Consider the following 26,941-nt stretch of genomic DNA (forward strand, 5'->3'; position numbering starts at 1 on the left):
CGATAATCTGGTCACGCGCAACACGGCTTTAAAATATGCTGTTTTCATGGCTTAAGTTGAGAGTATTTCTGCGGCAACACTGAGTCTCTGACGTCACAAACAGTATACCGGCGTTACTGTCCACTCCCCGAGTGATTATGAAATTGTGAGCCTTATATTCAAGTACCTAAGACATTTTATGCAGTGCGTCATGATTTTCATACTTTATTTTCACCATCCAACGCAAGTACGAGTGTTTTTCTAATACTCAGTGTGACGTCACCATTTCGTCACCTAGGACGTCGTTTCTGGCCACGAAAGCAGTTTCGGTTTCGATTTGCTGTTTTTCTTTTTTAAAAATACTTCTTTTTTTTTTTTTTTCAATCAATCAAAGTGATCTTTATTTGTAGGAAACGAAATACATAAAGAATATTTGGACCGATAGCCGAGGGGCTAGTAGACGGTCCAGTACAGAATAAACTTGGTCAGGCAGCCGTAATGAGCGCATACAAACACTCACACACACACACATACAAAAAAAAAAAACGACTAAAACAGACAAGCAAAAAGAATCAACAGGCACGGAGAAAAATACTTTTCAGCAAGCAATTCATAGGCAATTAATACAAAACGCAAGCGCACACACACAAAAAAAAAAATGGGGGGGGGGGGAGGGCAGGGAGGGGATCATAACTCTCCTTGGCTGTTAATAAAGAACATTTTACAACTCATTTTAAAGTTACCTGCAAGTTTCACATTAATAGGCAACGTGTTCCAATGTTTTGCTCCAGAAAATTGTACTAAACGTTCTCCGTACACATTGTGGCAGGCAGGGAGGTTGAAATTGCCATTTAATGCGTGTCTTGTATTGCGAGATGGCAACAAGAAAATATCAAGTGGCAGAGGAATACTAGTATTAATGATGTTATTTACCAATACACAGATTTTGTATTTAAGCATTGATTCTAAAGAAAGTACTCGATTTTCTAGAAATAAATTATTGTTGCTGCAGTTGAAAGATACGCGGTATATTATACGCAATGCTCTCTTCTGCAGTCTCTGTAAGGGAAGTAGATAAGTTTTGTACGTTTGTCCCCAAGATTCACAGCAGTAGCTGATGTGGCAGTGAAATAACGAAAAATACAGGGAACGTAGTATGGTGTACGGGAAATACCTTTTCGCCTTGGTAAGCGCGTAGCAACTGAAAGCTAGCTTTTTAGATAGCTTATCTATCTGCTCTTGCCAGTGCAAGTGTTGGTCAAAGATGATACCAAGGTATTTGAAAGAACAAACTTGCTGAATACAATCGTTGTTTAGAGATATGTGAATCGTACTAGGGTCAATGTTTCTTCTCTTGGAGTGGAATACTACATATTTAGTTTTATCTACATTTATTGTTAGTTTATTAGCACGAAACCATTCTGAAACATTAAACAGTTCGGACGTTATCGTATTTTCTAGGCCCAAGAGTGACTTAGATGTGAACAAAAGAGCAGTGTCATCTGCATACATAAAGACTTTTGAAAATTGAACGGCCTGCGGTAGGTCGTTCACGAAAATGGAAAACAAAACAGGACCCAATACAGATCCTTGCGGGACCCCGCAAGTCACAGGTAGTAGTGTGGAGTGTCTGTCACTCAGCACTACTTTTTGTTTTCTAGCGGAAAGGTAGCTATCAAAAAACTGGAGAGAGGCATTAGTAATACCACACGATTTTAATTTTTCCAATAACTCTGAGTGACAGACGCACTCAAATGCCTTTTTTATGTCGAGGAATATTACTATTGCAATTTGATTTTTGTGAAGAGCAGTGTTAATATGGTGAGAAAGTGATGTGACAGCAGTGGTTGTTGATTTGGCTGAGATAAAGCCATGCTGCTCAGCACAGATTACATTATTATCAAGCAGAAACTTGTTCAGTTGTAAGGATATTAATTTTTCAAAAACAGTATTGATTATACTAAGCACAGATATGGGTCTGTAACTACTGGGGTCATTGGGATCTCCTGTCTTGTAGACTGGCACAACTTTCGCAATCTTCAAGCTTATTGGATACTGAGAGCTAACCATCGCATGGTTAATTATGTTGCATAAGGGGGTGCAAAGAATGTCGATATTGTCTTTTAGCACCTTCGATGGTATTCCGTCATAACCACAAGCTTTGTTTTCTCGCAGATTTTTAACTACTGACCTCATTTCTTCTTCAGTTATCTCCCGGAAAGCGAAGGTATTATTTGTTGCAATAGGTCTTCCTAGGTGAGGCGTTGTTGAAGGAAAGCCATTAACCAGTTTTTTTCCTCGATCGACGAAATTATTATTGAAGGTATCAGCCATCTCCTCTGAGATTAAGTCTGGAAGGATATGTTCTTTTTTCTTTAATCCAACAACATCGCTCACAATTCCCCATATCTTTTTGGAATTTCCTTCCTGTCTCATAATTAGATTAGTGTAGTATTGTTTCTTTGAGTTCCTCATCATGGCGACCGATTTGTTTCTGTAGCATCGAAACTGTTCCCGGTAATACCTATTAGTTCGATTGTTTTTCCACTTATGATAGTATGAATCTTTCTTTTTCAAGACTTCAAGTATAGCTTTTGTCATCCAAGGGCATATACCATGGTCGTAGTTACGCCTAGTGTATGTGTAAGTGGATCGGTCAATGACGTCTGTGATTTTCCTTATCAGGTATTGATACTCAATATCTATGTCATCATCATGCACGCCTTCGAAATCTGTGCACTGAAGCAGCGATCGCACTTGAGCGTAATCGATTCGGGTGGTACGTTTTTTAAACTGCTTGGGAGGATAAAGCAAAGGGTCACAGGGATAAAGAATAAAGATGGGATTGTGGTCTGAGATGGCAATGTCGCACACACCAGCAAACACATTTATGTCCTTGTTGCAAAGCACATGGTCAATCAGAGAGGCGGATTGGTTAGTGACTCGAGTTGGCTCATCTATAACATTTGTCAAGTTAAAGGACTGTATCAGCAAGAGGTAATCACGGCAATCATCTTTCAACAAATCAATGTTGAAATTACCACAGACAATCAAAGACGATTTACCCGTCGCAAGTGATAATAGCGTAGTTTCCATTACGGAATAGAATTTGTTTAGACAAGCGCTAGGTGGGCGGTAAACAACACCTACAATGATGCCACACTTCATTTCAATGAACAGTGTTTCAACTACACCTGCTTCATAACTAGCATTGCATTTACAGCAGTAGTCGATCCCTTTTCGAACAAAAAGTGCGAGGCCACCACCACGTGATACACTATCCCGCGGTCGCGAGAGGAAATTGTACCCAGGAATTTCAACAGTTTCACCTTGCTTGAGCCATGTTTCTGTCAGCGCAATAACATCAAAGCGATACGAGTAATGTGACAGATAAGCAACCAAATGATCGAGGTTTTTCCTAGCACTCCGGATGTTGCAGTGTAACACAGATACCTGACCGCGCCCAAGCCATTTGTTTTCGATTTGAGCAGAAGTGTAAGTCATTCGGAGATACAGCGATTACAGGGTAGCCTATTTATTACTGTACCTGGGCGAGATCAGCCATTCGCGTCACCTGCAGTACGTGCGAGTTGTCTGTCTTGCGCATCAAGATTTTACCTTCTATGACCCAGGCATACTTCCAACCCTTCTCTTTTTTTGCCTTCAAAGCGTGGCCCAGCAGCACTTTTTTTGCCGGGCACAAATGCTCGTTAACATAGACTGGTGAACTCTTTTCTTCTGAGCTGTTGAAACCCAGGTGAAATGTGTTTAGTCTTTGTTTTTTGGCAGCTTTCAGCATTTTGTCTCTAGCGGCACGGGAATGAAATTTGACCACCACATTTGACTCTTTTTTGTTCATCGATGGCACTCGGTGAACGACATCAATGTCACTCTCACTGATTTCAATTTGCAAATGGCGTGATATATCTGTCAAAGTAGCGACAAGGTTTTCACCCTGGACTACAGGAAGCCCCTTGATTTCCAGATTACTTCTCCTGCTGTACTGCTGCAAGTCAATCACCTCTTTCTTCACGTCTTCTAGTTCTTTTGAGAGGCGATCGTTGTCTTTCTTTATTTCTACGCTTTCAGCTTTCACATATTTCAGTTCCTTTTTCATTTCAGCTATTTCTGCCTTAAGCTCTTCAAAAATTGTGTTAATGAACTCCATGGATTTCCGCACTGGCTCAAGCTCATCTTCAATTACCTTTTTGAGGGCCTCTTTCAGCTCTAGCTGATTTGTCTCAAAGTGTGCTGACATGTCAGCAAGTGCTTTCACGACTTCCTTTATAGTCGAAGGTGCCTTGTCTCCCATAATATCATGTACAGACGGACGGAGCAGTCCAAGAGCCGCTATATAGCAACAAGCACCTTAAGTACCTTAAGCACCTAATCGGAATTTCGAATAACTGCTTTTTGTGTTGGAGGCAGGACATGCCGAGGAATGTAATTCAACTAAAAACACAAAATAATGAAAAAAAAACCACCGGAGTTTTAAACAATTCGTTTCGCGCTGCGAGCAGGGCACGTCACCGACCGCCTTTCGGACTTGCTTGCTGCGGCATTTCTCGGCGAAGTGGTCAGCCAGGTTCGTAGCGTGCGCAAGGCGTGTCTGTGTTCTGCAATCGCCGTACATATCTAGATTCGCACCGTGAAACTAAATAAGCAAACATGTTCAACACAAGCCAACAGCTCACTACACCACCGAAACATTTTTGAGCCTGAAAACGGGCACGGCATTTTACCCGAACTTCAGCCCATTGTATATTTCTCTGCTTTCTGTGGCAATGCACCGCCCTCTTTTCTCTTTGCAGCTGGTGCTTGATGCGCTGAAGCGGCGTTCAAACGGGAAACCTCCCGGTGTGCTCGCTTGCCTGCCGCTCTACACGAGCTACTTCAGCATGCTGCAGGACAAAGGATACTACGAGGTGCGCAGACATCCAGTCATGTTATTGCCCAAGCAGTTACTCTGGCTTTGTTTTTGCTCAACATGCTTTCTGTTCTATTGTCACTCGCATGTGCTTAAAATCATGCACTTCCGCTCTGAAATTAAATTCACACCGATGGAAATTATGGGAAGGCGAGAGGGAGGCAAGAGCAAGCATTATAAATGATTCAGGAAGTAGCGCACGCTTTCCTAAACGCGAGAATAAAGTTGATCTAAAAAACCTGAAAAGCCGTATAACTTTTATTGCTTTGAATAAGTATACAAATTATAAGTGATCGGTGTAATCGATGCAGCCACAATTGGTTAGCCTTAGGCGTGCTTGTGTTTCAAGGGGCATCGTCTTAGTGAGACAGAGGCATTCATTAAAGGCTCATTCAGAAGCCTTTCGTCCGATCTACCAATTACCGCGCGATATAGGGCGACTTCCTTTCACCTCTACCACACCAGCCACCCATCTTCACGCCCTCTCTTCGTCCTTCTCTCCTCTTTCTCTGGGAATTTCTCCCTCACCACTTTAATACCTGCTCGACCAACGGAAATTTTGCCCGCGTGGAGTTCTAATCCTAACACATTAAAAAATTTAATATAGTTTGGTACGGTATGGTAGTATATGGTGGGGTAAATGGAGAATAATGTCCATAAGCTGCATATCAGATGTGAAGGGTGCTGTAGTGGACGAATGGGAATTAATTTTGATCAAGTGAAGATCTTTCATGTGTACTGGAATTCCACAGCACATGGGGGATTTCAGGTTTCACCTCCATCGAAATGAGGCCACCGTAACTTGGATCACATTTCCCACAACCTTGGACCCCGGCTCGAACCGCCGATGCAACGCAGCCGCTGTGTTTAAAGTGTTAGCAACAGTATCCATGCTCGACTAAACATTATTCTATAGAAGATGAAACAGTTTTTCTGCATAGTTGCGAGTAACCTTCTTCGGCATCATAAAACATTCGAGATGGATGTGTTGCTTCATTTACGAAAAACCACTTCAAACAGCTGATGGCGTGTGTGTGCATATGATCTCGTCAGTCTAATCCCCGAACGTGAAAAAAATGTCAGCACGTCTAACATGTGTGTTTAGCAATGCAAAGTACGTATGTGATTCTGGCTAGAGGATAGACGTCATCCTCCTGCTTGGAGGAATTATTATATGGCTGTTTTGGCGCTCTTTTGCACGCTTATAAATATGTGTGCGGCTTGGGGCTGTATTGCTTGCGTGCCGCGTGCCCTACAAGTGTAAGCATTTTGTTTGTTTGATTTAATTATCTTCGCGCTGCTCTTCACACTCATTTCCCTTCGACTTTGTGCACTTAATTCAGGCGCACTATTACCTGGATGAAGATCGAAACTGGTCTCACAACACCAGCTGGATGCAGGAAGCTCTAGACGAATCCAAAAAACATTGTACGCCAAGGCTATTGTTCTTAGTCAACCCTGCCAATCCACCAGGTAAGCGTAAAGGCTAAAGCTGGAATAGTAGCCCCATAAGATTTGCCTATGCAAAAGCTTACACTTCTGAAACAATACCACTCAAAAGCTGAGGGCGGTCATTCGCATGGAAGTTGACCCAAGAAATGCTAGAAAAATAAATAAGCCGAGTGTATATCACACATGAAGCAAAACACAAGAAGAAACATTTATCAGTAGCGAGGTAGCTATGCGGGACCAGTAGCTTAAAGAACAGTCAAGGTTTTCAGGTACATGTAATCGCAGACACTAGTGTAAGTAAGACAAAGATCCGATGACGTTTCATGGTTCACATGCCATTTATAGCACACGTCATCCGACTCTCTGTGCGTATGATTTGCGCCAGTACGCACAGTGCACCGGAAGCTAGCGGGCGAATGCTAAAAAAAAAAAAAAAAAAAAAAAAACAGGTTCTTGGAGAAAAGCTCATGAAATTAAAAAAAAAATGATACCAGAAAAACATTTATGCAATATCAAAAGCATATATGCGCCTGATTGGAGGCATGCTAATAATAAATGATGAATACCTACTGTTTTAATATTTTGAGAAGCATAAGGAAATAAATATACAAAGATCTACAAAAAACACCGCTCACCTTCTTCGTTATTTCTGATATAAAATGACCCCGATCGCTTTTGAGGGAATCTACCATGTTCAATCCAGAAGTAAGGCGGAATCTGTTTTCTCTAATAGCACCAGGACACATTTCTATGTAGGATGGAACTGCTTAAGCAAGTATACGGTTAAGCATGAAGATCAGGTACTTAAACTTAATACTATTATTTGAGCTAAATAAGGCAACAGTTGTACTTCCTCTGAATCCACGGCCTTTGAACTTCATAACAACTTCACTGAATAGTATTACTATTAGAATTCAAATAATGGTAGCCTCCGCACCCCCCCCCCCCTTCTCCATTCGATTCGTTTACAAACGTGCAGCGAAATAAGCCTGTGATGTTTTCAGGCACCGTGCTGTCGAAGAAGGATATCGAAGAGATTATTCGATTTGCGCACAAAAACAACTTGACGATTCTGGCAGATGAGGTAAGTTTAATTTTTCTCTGAACAGGCAGCAAGCACGCAGACGACAGTAAAAATAACGCTATCAAAATAAATAAAATTTCCATCAAACATCCTAATTTTTTCAGGTGCTCGCAAACTGTTCCGCCACAGCACAATTTCTTTTGCTTTTCTTTGAAGTTAAGGTGAAAATCGCTCAGCCTATGACAGGCAAATAAGCCTTGCCGTCCAACGTCGGATTTACGGGTGAACCATACTGATCCTGCCAAATCAAACATAGCGAAAGCCAGCACAGTTAAGAAAAGTTCCCAACGTTCAGCTGCCAAACATACTGATACAGGTTTTTCGGTGTCCCCGTAGGGGCCGAGGGTCTTAAAGAAACGAGAGTTGCCACTTTTTTTCGAACGACGTAATCACTATAGGTTTGGTAACGCTGGTGGCGCTTGCCACCGTTTCGTGCGAAACCGCTCATCGATTGGTCTCGCTACGGTCAGCGGGCGTTTCTTGTAACGGCTGACATTCAACAGCGACTCGATCGCTTCTCGTTTGTGTGCGAGGAACCTCGCACGCCAAATCACTAACTGGGCAGGGTGCGAAATAAAAATGAGTTCATTGGATATCATGACCATGTTTTAGAGAGCGCTAGCTATCTTTCAGCTACGTACCCTGGCATTTCGCACTTGTCAATGCTGTCCTGTCCGCCCATGTGCCAGGTGAGTCGCGCAACCTTCGTCACTGTCGCAAGAATACGCTTCCGAAAAGGCCTGAACTCGCCTATCAGGAAAAAATCTCGTAATTCCTCTAGTCCGGCCTCTAAGGTTTCGATCACACTTCACTCTTCGTTTATCCTGCTGACCTGAGCGTCATCATCATGAAACACAGAGGCTCATGCTCGGCGTTGCGTTAGGCTAACGCTATAAACCAATCCAACACAGTCTAAAATATAACAAGCAACATGTAGTGGTTTGGTAGGCAGTGCGCTGTAAAATTGGCTACGCCTGTATGCACGTATTTCCCTGAGTGCGAGGCAGCTATAATATGATGCAAGGCTTTGAAACTGCACGCAGGCAATAGGAGATAGCCTCAAGTAATACTCGAATTTTTGTGACTCATTGGTTAAACCTGAATATGTCGCCACGGAAACCAACACGACGCTCGCACAGTGTTAACATTTCGTCTATCATTTCCCGAACCAGCACCGGATCCTCATTGTTATTGAGATACTTCCATTTAATTTACCTCCTTCACCTGATTACCTCACTAAATAAAGAATGGTGGAGTATCGTTCTTATTTTTGGAAATTATCATATCTACCGCCATGAGCCTCCGATTCCTTCCTTAACATTTCCTTGTAGAATTATCATGCAGTAAGTGTACAGTTCATATAATACATGTAGGTAGCGCACATTCGATTGAGCTTTCTGTGCGCTGAAGGGAGATAGTTCAACTCACAGAAGCAGCAAAAGAAACTTTTGGCAAGATAGATATATTACGACTGAACGCTGCTAATATTGGCGTTGGCCTATTCGAGAAAGTCTATGTGCGAATCGCTTTACAACTTGTTCGTAATGTAACTTCAAATGTTTCACTTGTCAAGCGTGATTTAAGAAATAATAAGAATAAATCCTTGAATATTTGTTTACGATTAGGTGGATAAATGTTTTCGTGTGATCTAAGACGGCAGGTGTCCAAACAGAAATCAGCTCGAACTGACAGTTCTGCTCGTTCTTTTAGCATACCAAGCCCCACCGTGGTGATGCAGTCGATAAGCGACTGCTGTGCCAAAGCGCTCGGGACCGAACACAGGCCTCCGCGGCCCTTTTTCGAGGGAGGCGGAAAGCAGTGCTCCTGTGGGGCTGTGCGATCTCAGTGCACGTTAAAGAACCCCAAGTGGTCGAAGTTTTCGGAGCCCTCCACTACGATGTCTTTCATAGCCTGAGTCACTTTGGAACGGTAAACCTTATAAGCTAAACCGAACATTTATTATACAAAGCATGACTACTCCATTTTTTGATCAGCAGGAAATACAGCGCTTGTCAAACGTGTCCGGCCCGTGAGGGTAGGTGTTGGGCTATGTAGCGGTGTACTTACGTCATTCCTGCATCTGCAAGTTTTTCGATGGTGAGCAGACCTCTCGTCATCACCAGTGCGGAGCTTTACGGCTTCTAAGGGGCCATTAATATGTCACGACACGGCAAGAAAGCCAATACTATGGGCCGTACTTTTTGATAAACCCTGTTGTACAAAACTGGAAAAAGGGGGACGAGGGGAAGGGGGGCACTGGGGAGGGTAATAGAAGAGCTAAATTGTAGGACGACGCCTTGAAGAGCATGGAAAGAACCAAACGGCAACAGGCAATTTTTCCAATGACGACGTTCTAAAATCTATTTATATCTTATGTGTGCAAGGCTCTTAACAATATATGCGATTCCTTGGCATTTATTTTACGTGTTTACTCTGTTTTATTTCCCAGATATCAATAAGCAGATGTATTGGCCTCTGGCCGGTATGTTGTAGATGTCGATGCCCTAAGTTAGCGTCTCTGTTGAAATGTTTCTGCTGAATCTGTCAGTGTAAGCATGTAGAAATAATGAGAATTAAAATCAGTATGTTTATGCTTCATATGTTTAGGTGTTTGAGCACAACGTCTACAACAACAGGAGGCCTTTTCACAGCGTGAGGAAAATAATGAATGCCATGGGTGCTCCTTACAGAAGAATGCCTCTCGTTTCGTTCAGCTCGATATCGAAAGGCTTCGCTGCTGAGTAAGTACGAAAATGAGATTCACGCACCCTTGCCACTTTGTAGGGTTTTCCGAAAATCAGGCTAAATAATCTAACATCGAGGTGGCCCTGTGCCGCTAGTATGGAAACGTAATATGGAAACGTAGCCGTAATATGAAACAAGCAAACTGATCTTCTTGCGCATATGAGGTGGTCACCACTCACTGCCTATTTGGGAGTTGATAATTTACGGCATACATTTCTTCCACCGCCTCGTCCCCAGGCAGCACAAACCATGGGCCGATTTTCGGCACTGCGCTGCAACTGTGCGGCGTTATGTAGGGCCAACAAGGTACCAACATTGGACCCATGATTTGTGTTGCCTGTGTCGAGGTGTAGGTGCGCGATAACGAATTTGTTTTGACTTGTGAATAAAGCTCATTCAGATTTAAAAGCTAATTGACCCTCTTGACAACAACTTCGTGATGCACTCATAGATTACTGAACAAGTAAGCGGTATACAATTCTCTAAGAAAAACCAACGGTATTCTGAATGTGAGATTTTCTTAGCATTCTCCGCTTCATTCCTCGCGACTCCAGTGCTTACAGCGCATTACTTATAGTTTGTTAAAGCATCCACTAAATCCTACTGTTCACATGCCAGAGTTGCTGGTGAATATTTGCTTGAATTTGAGGCAGCTGACATTTCTAGAGAAAATAAAATTATAAAAAACTTTCATGAAAACTGAGGTTGTTGTACATCGATGCTACACAAAGTTGGTGGTTACAAATGGCGTTATATGCAGGCATATGTGTTTGTTTAGATAGATTGCCTCTGTTATTATTTGAATTCACCGTCATTATTCAAGGTGACCCTTAAAAAATGACGTTAGTTGATACAAGAAAAAAATTTATTCCGAATCTAGATTTCGATCTCGGGCGATATAACTTACTCGGCGTGGTTTCTCAAAAAGGTATTTCTGATTCAGAAAAAAAAGAAAGACACCAAATTTAAATACACTGCGGCATCAACATCACATTGAAACATACTTTCTGCTTGCATCGTTCGTTTACACAAAACAAACAGGGCTTACAAGAGAAAATAAACATTTGTGCGAAACAAACTTGTCGAACTCAGTGTGACAGCTACCTTCGCGCAACTAATCTGGGCCGTATTCGCTGGCATTCAATTTTCCGAATCCTGTCTGCCTGTCTGTCATTGCCTTAATAAAGCTCGTGATCCCAGTGTTGCTGAGCAGCAAGCTTTGTTGTTATAGAGAATTCGGTATTGAAATCGCTGATGAGCAGTGGCAAAGAGGGAAATTATGAAAAAAATGTTTTGCGAATTTTGGCGCTTTTCTCATGAACTTTGTTGCTGACTTGAATGGACGCCTCATAAGCTGAAAGCTAAACGCCTCAGATCTGCTTTCTCTAGTAATGTGCGTCAGTGAAACTTCGACCTCTTGTATTGAAGGGAATTAAAGCTTCACGAGTGATAGGTAGAGCCGCGTCTCGCATGACTGATAAGTTGACATTCAAGCGACCTCAACAGATACTGCACCTTTATTTTCTTATTAGCCAATTTACAATTGAAGTGGAAGCTTCACAGGGGTAGAGTCGGTCTTCTCGAGGCACTAAATTTGACCTTCAAGTGACCTTGTCTTAATTAAATGTGGGTGTCTACGATTTCGTGATGTCCACCCAAAAGTATACTGCACTTCCTTTCCCAAAACGGATAGGCAGCCTGTGTTGTGCGATGTCAGCAGACGTTAAATTTAGGCCACCAGGTGGCCAAAACTGCTCCGTGGCCCTACACTACAGGACATCTTTCACTATTTCAGCTTTCAATCCCACAATCCTCCCTTCCCTCAAATCTGAAAGACACTGCGTATTTCCTTCTTATAAACTAATTTGCAATTTACAATAAAAATATGAAACATGAGCTTGACCTGATTAGCTGTAGGCGTCCATTATTTCGTCTCGTCCGCCAAACAGTATAAGCTGCCTTCCTTTCCCCAAGACATAACTGAAAAAAAAAAATTATGCAAAAAAAAAACACGGATAGAAAAGGCGGTGTTACACAGGCTACGGCTGAAACACTCCCAGCTTTCTCTCTGTCACAAGGTTCAGGCCTTGCTTAAACGCCTACATCTTTTTTCGTTGTTTCGGCATTAAATGACCCCCCGCTTGCACATAGAGTTCTGCCGGAGCACACCTCGCAGCACAGGCCTCAACGCTTAATGAAATGTCCGGAGTTTATTATTTGCAAATTGTTTTCTTCTGCTGATTTGTGGTCTTTTGTATTTATCACCACTTTCATCACTGCACCACGTTCGTGACTTGGTGGCCATGTAAAAATAAATAAATAAATTTAAACTCGGACACGCGGGCACATGCGCATGCACTATTGAACCCACTGTCACGGGTTGTTGCGACAGCCCGACACAGCCGTCGGGAAGTACAGGACCAGGAAGCTCTGAACCAGCAGGCAGGAGGCAGGTGCAGGAGCGGGGCCAGGCAAAAAGGCGACGACCTAGTTCACGTGCACATCACGCGTTCTTGTTTGTCACCGACTTGCTCCGTGCTGGCTTGAGCAAGTATAATTGCCGCGGGTGTCAAATTACTTACCTTTATGCGGCCAATTAGTGTTCGAATCATCCCTGGTTTTACTCATATCTGACGACTGAAACGGTGCTGACTTAATAAGAAACAAAATACTTTTACATAGGGGAGGCTTGCAGTCAGGCTACTTCGAGGCCATCAACCTCGACTCGGTGGACAAAGCTAACCTGGAGCACATCATGGAAGAGGTCTTGCCGACCACGCTTTCACAGGTAATGTGTTTCAGATTATTCTGTCGAAAGCTAGACCAGGCTAGTAGAAGTGAGTATTGCCACGCCTGTCTTAGTCCACAACTGTGTAAGGGCCGTAACCAAGGCAACCAGCTGTGCCATCCCACAGGTGTTCCGCCGCTGCGCCGCGCCGGTCGCTAGCGCTGCACCAACTCGTGACGTCACGGATTACGCATGCGCAATCGGTTCGTGGGTCGGCCAATGACCCGACCTTGATGCCGCATTATGGCGACTACCTACTAATATCGTCATAACACTCTGCATTCATTTTGTCAGGACCTTCATGTATACCTTACAGTAAACCTTGGTAATGCTTATCCACGTTGGGTCGTCAGATTTGGTATCAACAGAACGTGTGATGGCGTGTAATGTACAATGGCATACGCTCTTTTCTCGTAGGCTTCTACGAGAACTTTTACGAAAATATGAGCTGTGGCTAGCATGAAAGGTTTGTAAAATGCAGCTCCTAAACCATATGGCCAGGGCGCTTTACTTGAGGGCAGTTCTTGTATCATCCTCTAATTCTTTAAAAGAAATTGGCTGTTTAAGACGAGCTTTTACTTAGCCGTCGAGATTTGGCATATAAGACAGAAACTGCTATCGGCCGACAACTCGATCCTTTCTGTTCTACGTCCAGCGTATTCCTTTTTGGCACGCATATCGTTTTTCATCGCTTAATGCTCGCTTTATCGGAGATTCCCCGGCTCACAATTTCTCAGTGCCTGGTCCGCTGCTCTCTATTTTTCTGTCTTTTTCCCAAGAGCCCTTTTGTATCCCTCCTTTCCTTAGACAATGGTGCCAAGCGTGTTATAGGGGCACATAGTGAACATGCTGTGGTGTGTATGACTTACTGACGTGTGTTTGGGATGTTTACTGATGTTACAGTAATAATTATTCAAATATTGAAATGATTAAAACAAGAAAACGTGGCATAAAGGCGCTGCGCGTCTACGCTTAAGACGAAGCTTAAGCATCCCCCTAAGCTTTTTCGCATCGCGATTGTTATCGTGAGTGTGTGTAAAACTAGGATTTAAGTCTGTTTTACTACGTGCAAGCGAGAACGCTAGCGATTGTTGCCGCGGCGACGCAAAAACTTGAGGGGGGGGGGGGGGGGGCATTCTGTAACGTTCCGCGGTCGTGAATATTGCTATACATTTGTCGCAACGGTAGGGACCGTCTCCTAACTTTTTGTGAAACGACGCGGTTGATACGCAGTAAATAAAATTAGTAAATATTTATTCTGCCGAGCAACTGTATTTACAACTAAGTTAAATCAAGCATAAGGAGATCTGTTTTAGGAATTGCAATTAAATTCTCTCCTTAGTAACATTTTGTCTCCGCGAGGGCACGCTCATGGCGTCAAAGAGTACACATGGCGGCTTGGTAGAAAACAGCTGATTCCTCGGCTAGTTGATATTTTTCGTGCGTCGTCTAAAATCGAGGTCCTGTGCGGATGTCGTGAGTAGCTGGAAAAATCCGATTAAAAACAATGAAGGCTACGAACCTGCAGTGATTAGCGTGGTGAAAGTTTGCAAGCCAAGCAAACATTTCAATTTTGGCTTGCAAACCAAGGTTTCTCATCAACCCTTGTTCAGTGCTCTTTTTTACTGAGTAGCCATCTTATTTCTCTCGTTCTACCATGTTTATGGTGTAAAACATTTTTTAATGCTCATGTTTTAGCTGCCTCTACTGTCTTCAAGCTGTTCAGCATTCCCCTTGTTGTTTTACATGTTTTATTAGTGTACATAACATCTATTCACACATTGCATTAACAATGCATGTATGATGCTTTATATCATTGTCACTAGAATTTCGAAATCATTCAGCAATCATTCTGGACACTGCAGCCTAGTATTTGTACACCATTCTCCTAGAAGGCGTTAAAGCATTTAGCCCTTAGCAAGATTTCTAGTAGTATGCCATCCAGCTGGCAATTTTATCTCTGATAGTAAACATTTCGCCCACTGCACCATGCATACAGTATCTATTTGTATAGGTAGCTTCAATATGTTGGAAGGAAACGGCTTCTTTGAGCCCAATAATTACTCTGCAATATAAATGTCAATGTTGTATGGTCATTGTACATCAAGGTAAGTGTGCTGGTATGTATGGTGTCTCTTTCTAAATAAAAACACTTGAGTGAAATGCAGCGGCAAAGAAATAAGGGCTTTTACTGAATATATGTGGCAGTAAAAAATCTTCGGTGCCATTTCCTTATTCCAATAAGCGTCATGGACATTTATTACCTTGCTGTAACGCTACTCTTTTAGGTTTAGGCATGTTTATCACACAGCTAGTGGCCACAGCCAACTGTGCCAGGTTGCAAGGTGATAGCAGAGAAGGGACAGCAAGTTGGGTCTGGGATGACTTGGCATTGGTGTAAGCAGCCATGACTCCAGTGGGTAGTCACTGTCTCCTGCATAATCAAACAATGACATCCACTTAAGTCCGCCTTTTGCATGTTCTAGTCTACAATCAAATATCCACACCAACTAGTCTACAGGTAAACATTCCCAGGAATGCTGGCAACGTGTCACAGGGATGTTCAAGCAAGCATCATTGTAAGGACAGCCTTGTAGCTTCACAGTGATATAAAAAAAAATGTGTTAAGATTACCTGCATAACACAAGCGCTACGGTTTCTTAGGCAGTAAAGAGATTTCAAACATTGAATATTTGGTTGCTGCTGTTATAACATTAAATTTGTGCTTTAACATGCATTCATACGCATAACTAGCCCGTCTTATGCGTGCAGCTTCAGCGAATTCAGGCAATCGATCACTCGCTGGAATACAAGTCAGCTTCTCTGCAAGGCTCGTATTTCAACCAAAAGGTCTCGTTATCACACAATGCTCTTCTAGTCCTTGCTGAATCGAAAAGAAGCAGGCGCTTTTTACAGCATACTCACACTTTCGAGCAGCGAACGTGTCGTAGGGAGGGAGCGTAACGAATGGGCCGAAACCAGTCATGTTCCAGGATCAAGGCACTAAAATCCCTAGTCTCTTCGTCCTGCATTTTACATATAAAGGGGAGGTATATACAGCTATTGAACTTTTATCAGGTCTCGCTGGGTAATCTTGAAGACGGAAAGAAAAAAGAACTTTCCTCTGTTCGTTTCTTAACATTGCGAGAGTGGGAACGAGTCCTTTTGGTTGGAAAACAAGATTTGCAGAGAAGCCAACTTACAGCAAGTGGTCCATTGCACATATTAATGCATATAATCAAGATCGTTCGATGACCAACGCAGGTTTCCCAAGACAAAATCGCAGGCGTTCAGCAGGCCTTCGTTCACCTTTCGGCGCACAGAGTACCGATAGACTGACGCGTTGTTTGGAGGCCTTGGTCCGGCGGAGCAGCGAGGGTCAAAAGTGGGTGTGCTCGCTTCGCAGATCTGTAATAAAACAGGCCCAATACAAGTTTACAATAACCTTCCGAACTCATAGCCAAACACACGCAGTTAAAACCAAAATCTGCTCACTACTGTGATGTTCACAACGTAGAACCTAGCGACTCCTTTCCATATCGCCCCGCGGCGCCTTGACGGCAATCAGCGTTCCGCCCGATGGCTTCCGCTATCGGCGCTAGCACCTGCTGATCGACGCCTGTGCGATGCAAACGGTGTTACGTTCCCGACGCAAGTTGGCAGCCCCCGATACCAAAAACAAAAAAAAAAAAAAAAAAAAAAACGCGGTGCGCATGCAGCCGCAGTGACTGCGCACTCACCGGAACTAGTCGGAACAACTAGTCCGGTACGTCAAACGCGTCTTCGTGCTCCCTCCTACGCCGTGGATCGCACCGACACAATTGTCTCACAGCCAGCGCATCGCAAGAAACACAGCGATGCGCTGGCTGTGAGACAGTTGTATCGGTGCGACCCAAGGAACACAGCCCTTCCACCACAAAAAAGTGGAATAAACGTGTTTTCAATCAATCAATCAATTAGTAAATCAATCAAGGAACACAGCCGCTATTTTCGCTGTATTCAAGTTGACTGATTTTGGGGTTACCTCGTTTCGCTCACAATTTCAGTCAATATTTAACACATGGGGAACGTCACCACTTTAGTCTTGTTGATGACGTAACCGCAGTCACCGGTGAGATCAGTGATGATGCAAAACTTCAATATGGCCACCGACGAATAGGAGCGGGGCAATTTGAGCGGTTTGAGACTCTTTGTATTGATTTGCGTAACCTCCCTCGTGTTTTCTGGAAGACTGCGGGCTGCTTCGGACCTGGTCACAATAGCAGGTGCCGCGAACCTAGATTCTGGATATCAAACGGTGCCTTTAAGCAGTTTTCTGCTAAAAAAAAAAAACAGTTCAAATAATAAATTACCTAATCTTGTATACTGGCCTAGCTGGGTTTATTGTAAAGAAAGTGCTGGCATTCAATTACGCTCTCGACAAAATGGACAAGTTCGGCCTTCAGCTCATTTACTGTGGCTCGCAAGGTCCAGCTTAGGACACTATAGAGTCACGTCAGGTAGTTTTATCCGATGCTATTATTCATTATCCTGCACACACCTGGAAGTTGCCATATTTTGGAGGTTTCAACTAATGGTACTCGAAAAGCATACAGCCCAACTGCAAGAAAGCGGGCAGACATGGATTCTCCTTTTGGCCACATGCGTTAATAATGACATCGGATAATTTTTCGACCACATACTGGTTAGACTTCGCGGTCAAATTTAACAGAAATTACATTTCTCAGATGCTTTTAAAGTTTTATGCCTTAAAAAAATGACCACTTTAGCACCTAAGCAGTTGAATTTGAAATAACTTTTCTGTGATAACTGCGTCCTGGTTTATTCTGTGGTTTGTTGTTTTTTTAAATTCGTCGGATCACTTCAGAAAAGGGGCGATATCACAGCGTCCGTCGATATGGGCCACTCTTTGTAGCGCACTAAGAGCACATGTCTTTTATAAACTGCATTCCAAACATTTGTGATGTAATTTGGCTCTAAATGCTTTTCACGGGCGTAGTTTGTCGCTTGAAAGATGTGGTTTTTAATGTAATTACTTGACGTCAAACGTTCAAGGGGTTTCTCCTTTCACAACCACAAAGAGGACACTTTCGCATCACATGTCTGGTATACCACGAGTTGCATCGAATCGCACAGCATTTTCTACATTTCTGTTGCATTTAGGACAGCAGTCTCTACACGCACGAAGTAGGCATCCCTTGCCAGCTAAAACACCAGCAGAAAACTAAAATTGTAATAAACAAAGTAAAGAACAAACGTTCACAGCTAGCTCAAAAGAAGCGCTAAGCCTCCGGACCTGCGATGCGTATACAAATATTCGGCTTTTGGCATTTTGTAACAGAAGCGGGGCAACGCGTTCACCTGAAATGCTTTCTACATCTGGTACTAACCGCTTAAGCTGCAAGAAGCCAAGATCTCTCTGAGAACGTCGAGAATCGTTGTATATTCTTCTGCGGAAGAAAATAATCGTTTTGTTTGTTTTTATTTCTGTGTTCGAGGATGCACCAGCATGCAGAAAAAAGAGAGAAAATTTGCCACTCTGTGGTAAACAATGCAAACGAAAATAGAATGTGCTGTTTTTAATCATACTAGACTTTTTTCCTCCTTGTCTTCCAACTATCAGATAGCCTTGGACTGCTTCGTGCGGCCACCAAGCAAGGGGGAGCCATCACATGATCTGTACTTTCAGGTACGTTGTCTAGTAAAAACATAGTCGCAAGTTAATTTCTTCATTTTTTTGAACATGTTTAAACTTGCCATTTAAGAATCATTTAAGCACCATTCAAGCATCACTTGTATCATGATGTAAAGCTAAAGTGGTCATCAAAAGGAGGATTAATTCATTTAACTACAAGTCAGCCGTTAGCCGTAGCCACACCGTCTTTTTTACGATCTCCAATGCAGTGCATGGAGCTGTGGTAAGTACTTGAGGCTCAACGGATTTCTGAGCCTCAACTTATAGCCTTTTTCCTTGGCCTCATTTCACACAGAGCAATTCCATGACAGATTAATTTTTTTAATTTTTATTCCGAGTATTTTAAGCGTCGATTCTGCTGCTCCTAGGTCTAAATTAGAAGGATGAAGGTTGGTGGATAAAATGACTTCACCGTTAAAAAAGCTTTCAGAAGTTCAGCTATACTTAAACCAAGTTTCGCATTGAAACGAAGCAGTCACTGACCATAGTAGAAAAAACAAAAGGCGTTTCGAAACCCGTACGAGTTTCCTGTTAACAGTGAGCAGAACAAGAACGGTGACGAATTTATAACCAAACAATTTGACGTAAAGATCAGGCGTAGAAGCTTGGCCTGGGGCCGGCGTTCTTATATAATACTGTATGCGTTGTTTGAATGAATAGCGATTGCAGAAGAAGGTGCGACGTGAGATTTCTTTCTTTGGATAAAATGGAGGCATTGCCCCAGTCAATCTGAGGGCCAGTGTCGTTTGCATAACTCGCGGGCACATTTGTGGCATGCTTGTCGTTTTTCACATCGCGTTGGTGATCTTTCTTGCGTTTTGAGAACTTTCTTGCCTCACCGATGTAGGCATAAAGTTCAGGCATGGTATCTTGTAGATAACGCGTGGAAACTGCTCATTTAGCAATCGGTCTTTCAAATTCCTTAGCTGATTTCGTGGCTTCCTGACAAGCATGTGGGCCACGCGCAAGTCATATTTTGAAAACACACGAGACAATGCTTCACTGATGCCACGCACGTACGGAATGCTTGCTCGTGTTCGGTAAGTCCTACAATCAGCAGTCTCCGCATTCGCCGCCAAGACTGATTGCCAAATGAGCAGTTTCCAGGAGTTATCTACAAGATGCCATGCCTGAGCTGTTCTCATGCCTACATCGATGAGGCAGGAAAGTTTTCATCACTCAAGATCATCGACGCGATGTGAAAAAAAAAAAAAAAAAAACAAGTATGCCACAAATGCGCTCGCGGTCCATGCACACGACACTGGCCATCAGATTGACTGGGGAAATGCCTCCATCTTATCCAAAGAACGAAATCTGACGTCGCGCTTCTTCTGCAATCGCTATTCATTCAAACAACGCATACGATATTAATTAAGAACGCCGACCCTATCTCAAGCATCTACGCCCGATCTTTACATCACACTCTTGGGTTATAAATTCGCCACCGTTCTTGTCCTGCTCACTGTGAACAAGAAACCCGTACAGGTTTCGAAACGTCTTTTCTTTTTTCTGCAGTGACCAGTGACGGCTTCAATTGATTGCATCGCCATGCCTGACCAGGCGGATTTCCGTCGGACTCTTCACTACGTAAATCAAGTTTCACGAGCGCTAGCCTTCGGCCGCAGCCGGTCACTGCTCCCACTTCGATCTCGGCTCACTTCCAAGCTTAGTAAGCTTCTCGGCAACGGGCTAGTCTGGCTTTTCGTTGGTCTATGGTCGCGGCAGCCTGACTGGCACGACTGCGATCTGTCTTTAACGAGATGGCGTATGTGTATGGCGTATTTTCTTTAGGTTAAATGAAGGAGCTGCGCAGATGAAACTTCATGACGATGACAATTTTCAATGCACAGCACGAATGTGGGTTGCAGTTTTACACTAGGCGTGATTGCCTGCATAACGATGAGGCCGACGACGTTTGCTGCACAATGCGATATAAAACAGCATGCTGCGCACGAGTATCTGTCGCCATCTGACAGATGAAGTAATAGATGCAGGAATAACGCAAAACTTGCAAATTAACGCAGCAGACCTATAACGCTCTAAAAATGGCACCGGCGATTACGGTATCGGAAATGCGAAATTTGAGCGCAACTCTTTTTCTAGTAGAAAGCATAGCTCCGTCACCGGCGTAATCAAGAAGCACGCATCCGTTCTATCAACGGTACAGTCCCACATTCCACAATGCCTTTGGTGAGCAGCGTCACCTGTCGATCAATCAGATAAACTTTACGAAGACGGAATATAAGCGATTCCCACAGCTTGTGGTTCAGTACCGACAGCTAGCAACAAATCGGAGAGATTTTTTTGAAAACGATTGAAAGCGCAGTTAAACACTCTACTTCTAGAAGCTTCTATAGTGCAATGGGTTATTACTGCGTCTTTGAACACATTTTTGCATATTTAAACATGTTTGAGCAAGAAAAGCGGAAGGCTAGAATCTTCCTATTCTACATTTTTCTTTTTTTTTTCGTTACTCAGCTGGATATTTTTATTACTGTGACACCAAATTTGAGAACACTTTAACTTCGCACTTAAGAACAGGGAGTCATAACGGTAATGGCTTCCTCAGTAGTCCTACGCTACCGCTCACCGAACTGTCCGAGGCCTCAATGTTCCGTATAATTAAGCTTGGAAGGTTTCTCGAGGTTGAACAGAATCTTATTTCCCATGTTATCCTCTGCCACTTGCAAAAAGGATCAGTACTTGTAGCACACTTTGCATTTAAGTGTATACAGGACGCAACAGGTTCAAGGGCTTCCCCATTTTCCCAAACGTACGTGCCATTCACCAGACTGTCTGAGATATCTGTGTTTCGGATATGCCATAACCGGTTGAGGGAGGACCAGGGTAATTTCGCACGTGGGTTGATCGGTTTTAACTGTGACAGGAAGGCCCTCTGGACAGCTCCAGAGGTGCCTACACTGCCTACCATGACGCCAACGGCGCCGCCACTCAAGCCACGAAATGGCGCATAATAGCGGCTTGCTGAGCTCTATAACGAGATGACAGCACTATGCTGATGTTTTCATCATTTCTTTGTTTTGGTGCGCTAATATAAGCGCAATGATGTGACAAACAGCGTAACGTCACACAAAATACGATTCTAAACCTTCTTAAAAATATTTGAGTATTCGGTACCTAGGCAGCTATAGAACCTATTTATGCTGCGTACGGCGCAAGCAACGACGCGCAGATGATGCGACGTAGAGGAACACGTTTAATGCGCTCTTGTGACTGGCTGAGGAGGTCACTATCTTCCGTGGTGCTGCAAGTGAGTTATTTGATAGAGGGGTGTTTTGCTGCTAATACAGTGAAATACAAAAACAGAAAGCCCCACAACACATCATGCTGAATAACATACAGTTGTATGGTACAGTTAGAGTGTTACCCCAACAATACTGGTAATTTTATAGCTTCTCTTCTATAAGGCACGGCTACTGAGTCCAACGCGGCTGCGCTTTCAGCCATCCACATGCGACTTCACTGACATCTTAATGTTAAAAGCGCGGCCAGGGTTGAAACAGATCCACTTCTTCAAGGCAAAAAAGAAAAAAAAATCGAATGATCCGTACCAGAGTACTCAAACTTGGTTCTGCGGAACTCAGGGACTTCGAGAATTAATTTTGTGGTTTCCGCAAGCTTCCTCTATGTCTAGTATGCCGGCGAAAATTTTTAAAGGCTGCATGTTGCCCATGTTAACTCGTGTGGGTGGTGGCTGAAGGCGTGGGCCACACAGTCAAGTTAACGAATTCAAAAAGGCACAGTTTTGGCCTCACATTTGGCTTCTTTTTTTTTTTTTTTTTTTTTTTTTTCGGGCCCTTCGATGGTGCTGGCGGCGCCGGGGCGAAGCTCTGCCGCCGACGAACTGATGTGCGCTGAAAAACAGTACCTGTCGAAGTAGAAAAATGCGCTCGCTCCGCGCCAACGCTCAAGCGGCAGATAACAAACGAAATGCGGGCGAACCGTCGCGTGATTTTGTACTTAGGCGTGCAATTCGTGTCAGGCTGGTCTTATGCCCCATGTCATTGTAGATTTTGTTTTTATTCTATAGGTCTGAACATAAGTGATAGGTGAGCATTTAATAAAAAGGTGATCGCCAAAAACGATAAAAAAAAATGTTTTAGAAAACAAGTCAATACGCAGAAAAAACGAGGCCGAGTTCATAAACAAGCAACATCGCCTGATTGTGACGTTGGTGGCTGTTGGAGTTTTTTGAGGTAGAATGCCTGGAAATCCCTTATCCTTGAGGCAAAAGGTTTGAAAACACCTGATATGTACAGCAGGTCGCAGGAAATGTGAGCTACGATACCGGTACTCTCAGAACTCCGCAACTGCGTGCTTTCTGGATGTGTTGACGTAGCGTGGCATCATCGAGGCATATCAACAAACAGTTTGCGCGCGGACATTGCAGAATACATTTTTCTAGCCTCTTACGAACGCGACACGGTCTGCCTTCAAACACGATAGAAGATTTAAGAAAGCATGTAGGTATTTGGTACTACTACTTTACTGAGTCAGGCCTTCGTAGGTTTCAGATCAAGAAATTACATGGTGGTTCATCTATGGCTATCCCTTAACGCAGTCCTTTATTTTTCACTGCAAGTTGCCAACTGCATTTCCCCCTCAAAAAAAAAAAAAGAAAAGAACTGCAAAGACAAGCCTTTCGACGAGTGAGATATACGGCACGATTTGATATGGTATATATATATATATATATATATATATATATATATATATATATATATATATATATATATATATATATATATTGTAGGGGTGTGTTTATTCAGATGGATATAGCCGCTCAGGAGGAACTCGCAATCAGCAAGGCAGCGACCAACTTCTTCGTCCTCGAGCGCGCCAGCACGCGATGCATGGCAGTGGCTATAAAGACGAAAATTACCACACTACATTTTCCCCCGGGTAGAGAAGGAGCCATTCTGGCGACTTATGGAGCCGACAGAACAGACGGATCGTAGTATGGCTTGATTCGGTTGACATGAACTGTTTCGCGTCCACGGCGACGCATGTCCGCAGAGGGCGTAACAGGCTCAACTACGTAGTTGACAGGAGATGTTTGTTGGAGGACTCGGTATGGACCATGATATCAAGCAAGAAGCTTCTTTGAAAGGCCGGTGGTTGTGGCAGGAACCCAGGCCCATACCAGGCAGTTAGGTGCATATGTAGAAGGCTCGCCGGTGTCACGGTGATGTTTTTGTTGCCACTGGTTTTCCGTTATAAGCGAACGGGCGAACTGACGACATTCTGCGTACTGGGCGGCATCCGAGAGTGGCGTCGATTCAGAGACATCAGGGCGGTAGGGAAAGAGCGCGTCCATTGTACAGGTTGGCTCGCATCCGTAAAGAAGAAAGAAGGGAGAGAATCCAGTGGTGGTCTGTATCGCAGTATTATACGAATAGGTTACGAAGAGAAGAACTTGGTCCCAGTTGGAATGAGCGTCGTTGACGTACATGGCCAGCATGTCACTCAGAGTACGGTTGAAGCGCTCGGTCAGGCCATTCGTCTAAGGGTGGTAAGAAGTTGCGGTGCGGTGAATGATGCGGCATTCTTTCAGTAGTGCCTCAAGAGCTTCGGACAAGAAAACGCGTCCGCGATCACTGAGCAGTTCCTTCGGAGTCCCGTGGCGAAGAATGAAGTTTTTGAGAAGGAACAAAGCAACGTCTCTTGCGGAGGCAGAGGGTAACGATGATGTTTCAGTGTAGCGAGTAAGATGATCTACTGCCACGATAATCCACCGGTTTCCAGTGGAAGTAGTAGGAAGAGGGCCTTAGAGATCTATGCCAACGTGGTCAAACGGACGAGCAGGACAGGGTAACGGCTGCCACGAAGCAGGGGACTTCTGTGGAGTTTTCCGGCGTTGGCAAGATTCGCAAGCGCGCACAAAATGTCGTACAAAGCGGTACAATCCACGCCAATAAAATCGCAGACGTAGGCGCGTGTAGGTTTTCAATACGGCACCGTGGGCACACTGTGGGTCACCATGGTACGCAGCACAAATGTCGGCGCGGAGATGACGCGGGATGACTAGAAGCCGCTTCCGTTCATCAAGCAAATAATTGCGGCGATAGAGAAGACCGTCACGAATGGAGAAGTGGTGGGCATGCCGGACGAGCGCTTTGGATGAATGACCGGGATTAGGACTTGAAAGAAAATGCAAAAGTGCACTGATCAACGGGTCATTTCGCTGCTCGGTAACTATGTCGACAGTGGAAAGAGTCGACAAATCGTAAGCACAGACGTGCTCAGACGAGGTATCACTAGGCAATGGCGAGCGGGAAAGAGCATCCGCGTCCGTATGCTTCAGACCTGATCGATAAATGACATGGATGTCATACTCCTGGAGACGGAGAGCCCAGCGAGCAAGGCGACCGGATGGGTCTTTCAGAGAGGCCAGCCAGCACAAAGCGTGGTGATCGGTCACAACATAAAACGGTCGGCCATACACATAGGGACGAAATTTTCCGATATCCCAAATAATGGCCAAACATTCCCTTTCTGTGACTGAATAATTGGATTCTGCTTTCGTCAATGTTCGGCTGGCGTATGCCACAACATACTCGCTGTAACCAGGCTTACGTTATGGAAGGACGGCACCAAGCTCGATACCGCTGGCGTCAGTGCGAATCTCCGTAGGCGCAGTCGGATCAAAGTGGCGTAGAATGGGAGGCGAAACCAAAAGGCGGCGTAAAGTGTCGAAGGCTTTATCGCAGGCCGGAGTCCAGGCTGATAGGTCGGAGCTGCCGGCAAGGAGCTGGGTCAGAGGAGCGATGATAGAGGCGAAGTTCAAGATGAAACGTCGAAAGTAGGAGCAGAGGCCGATAAAGCTCCGGAGCTGCTTCAGGGAGGTTGTCTTCGGAAACTCTGCAACTGCGCGAAGTTTGGTGGGGTCGGGAAGAATACCGTCCTTAGAAACTACGTGGCCTAAAATTGTGAGTTTTCGAGCGGCAAAGCGGCACTTCTTCAAATTCAACTAAAGCCCAGCGTCGGCGAGACACGTGAGGACATCCTTTAGGCGGAGAAGGGGAGAAGAAAAGTCAGTAGAAAAAACTACGATGTCGTCCAGATAACAAAGACAGGTCTGCCACTTGAGTCCACGAAGAACAGTGTCCATCAGGCGCTTGAAAGTAGCTGGGGCATTGCAAAGGCCAAAGGGCATAACGTTGAACTCGTATAAGCCATCAGGTGTTACAAAGGCAGTTTTCGAGCGGTCATCGTCAGCCATCGGCACCTGCCAGTAGCCAGAGCGCAAATCCAAAGAGGAGAAATACTCGGCTCCGTGTAAACAGTCCAAGGCGTCGTCGATTCGTGGCAGAGGATAGACGTCTTTTCGCGTGATCTTGTTTAGCCTACGGTAATCGACGCAAAACCGGATGGAACCATCTTTCTTGGTGACCAAAACAACCGGAGAAGCTCATGGACTGTTTGATGGCTGTATGACGCCCCGGCGAAGCATATCGTCCACGTTATCAGCAATGACTTGGCGCTCAGAGGCCGACACGCGGTAAGGACGCTGTCGCAAAGGTGCGTTTGTACCAGTGTCGATTGTGTGCGTAACGACAGACGTGCGACCCAGAGCAGTGTGAGGAAGGTCGAAGGCAGAAGTGAAGCTGCGTAGAAGAGCAGAGAGTTGATCGCGTTGCGCGGGTGGAATATCTGCGTCAATAGCTTGTTGAAGAACATCGGGTAGTGTCGAAGCGGTCGCTATATCGCAAGAGCTGAGAACATTAACGTCTAATGAAGTAGGCGTGGCAGGAAGAGTATTTACACGCGCAGGATCAAGTTCTTCAATACGACCGAGACACTCACCACGTAGCAGGACGGATGGGCACGAAAATGAATTCGATACATACATTGCACTAAGACCTTCTTCGAACTTGAGAACAGTAAATGGAAGCAGGAGGCACGGATGGCGTGAAGCGGCATCGGACGGTGTGAAGAAGACAGTCGAAGTAGTAACACTTTCACAGTAGAGTGGAACGAGGGCAGCAGAAAATGGAGGAATGTCTGTGTCATTGGCGACAAGGAGTTTTACAGACCGGGTAGGGACGTCACACAAGACAGTATCACACACAGGAAAAAAGGCAACTTCCGCGCGGGCGCAGTCAATAACGGCACGATGAGTGGAAAGGAAATCGTAGCCCAGGATGATGTCGTGTGAGCAGTAAGCCAGTACAATAAACTCGATGGTGTATATGACGTCTTCGATGAGAACAAGGGCGGTGCACGCTGCTGAGGGATGAATGCGCTGGG

The 26,941-nt window shown here is 44.3% G+C and overlaps 1 protein-coding gene across 1 annotated transcript in view; it reads left to right on the forward strand.

Annotated features, from left to right (window-relative positions):
* The window catches only part of LOC146203957 (alanine aminotransferase 2-like), a 57,907-nt gene that overhangs the window by 23,590 nt on the left and 7,376 nt on the right, over positions 1-26,941 (forward strand). The window contains exons 5-10 of the mRNA XM_084603761.1: positions 4,791-4,904; positions 6,250-6,379; positions 7,363-7,442; positions 10,050-10,183; positions 12,870-12,975; positions 18,599-18,664. Of these exons, the coding sequence (XP_084459887.1) occupies positions 4,791-4,904; positions 6,250-6,379; positions 7,363-7,442; positions 10,050-10,183; positions 12,870-12,975; positions 18,599-18,664 (630 nt within the window). The remainder of the gene's footprint in view (positions 1-4,790; positions 4,905-6,249; positions 6,380-7,362; positions 7,443-10,049; positions 10,184-12,869; positions 12,976-18,598; positions 18,665-26,941) is intronic.

Source organism: Amblyomma maculatum, chromosome 1, assembly GCF_055883805.1.
Source record: "Amblyomma maculatum isolate TAMU_Amacu chromosome 1, ASM5588380v1, whole genome shotgun sequence".
Lineage (NCBI taxonomy): Eukaryota > Metazoa > Arthropoda > Arachnida > Ixodida > Ixodidae > Amblyomma > Amblyomma maculatum.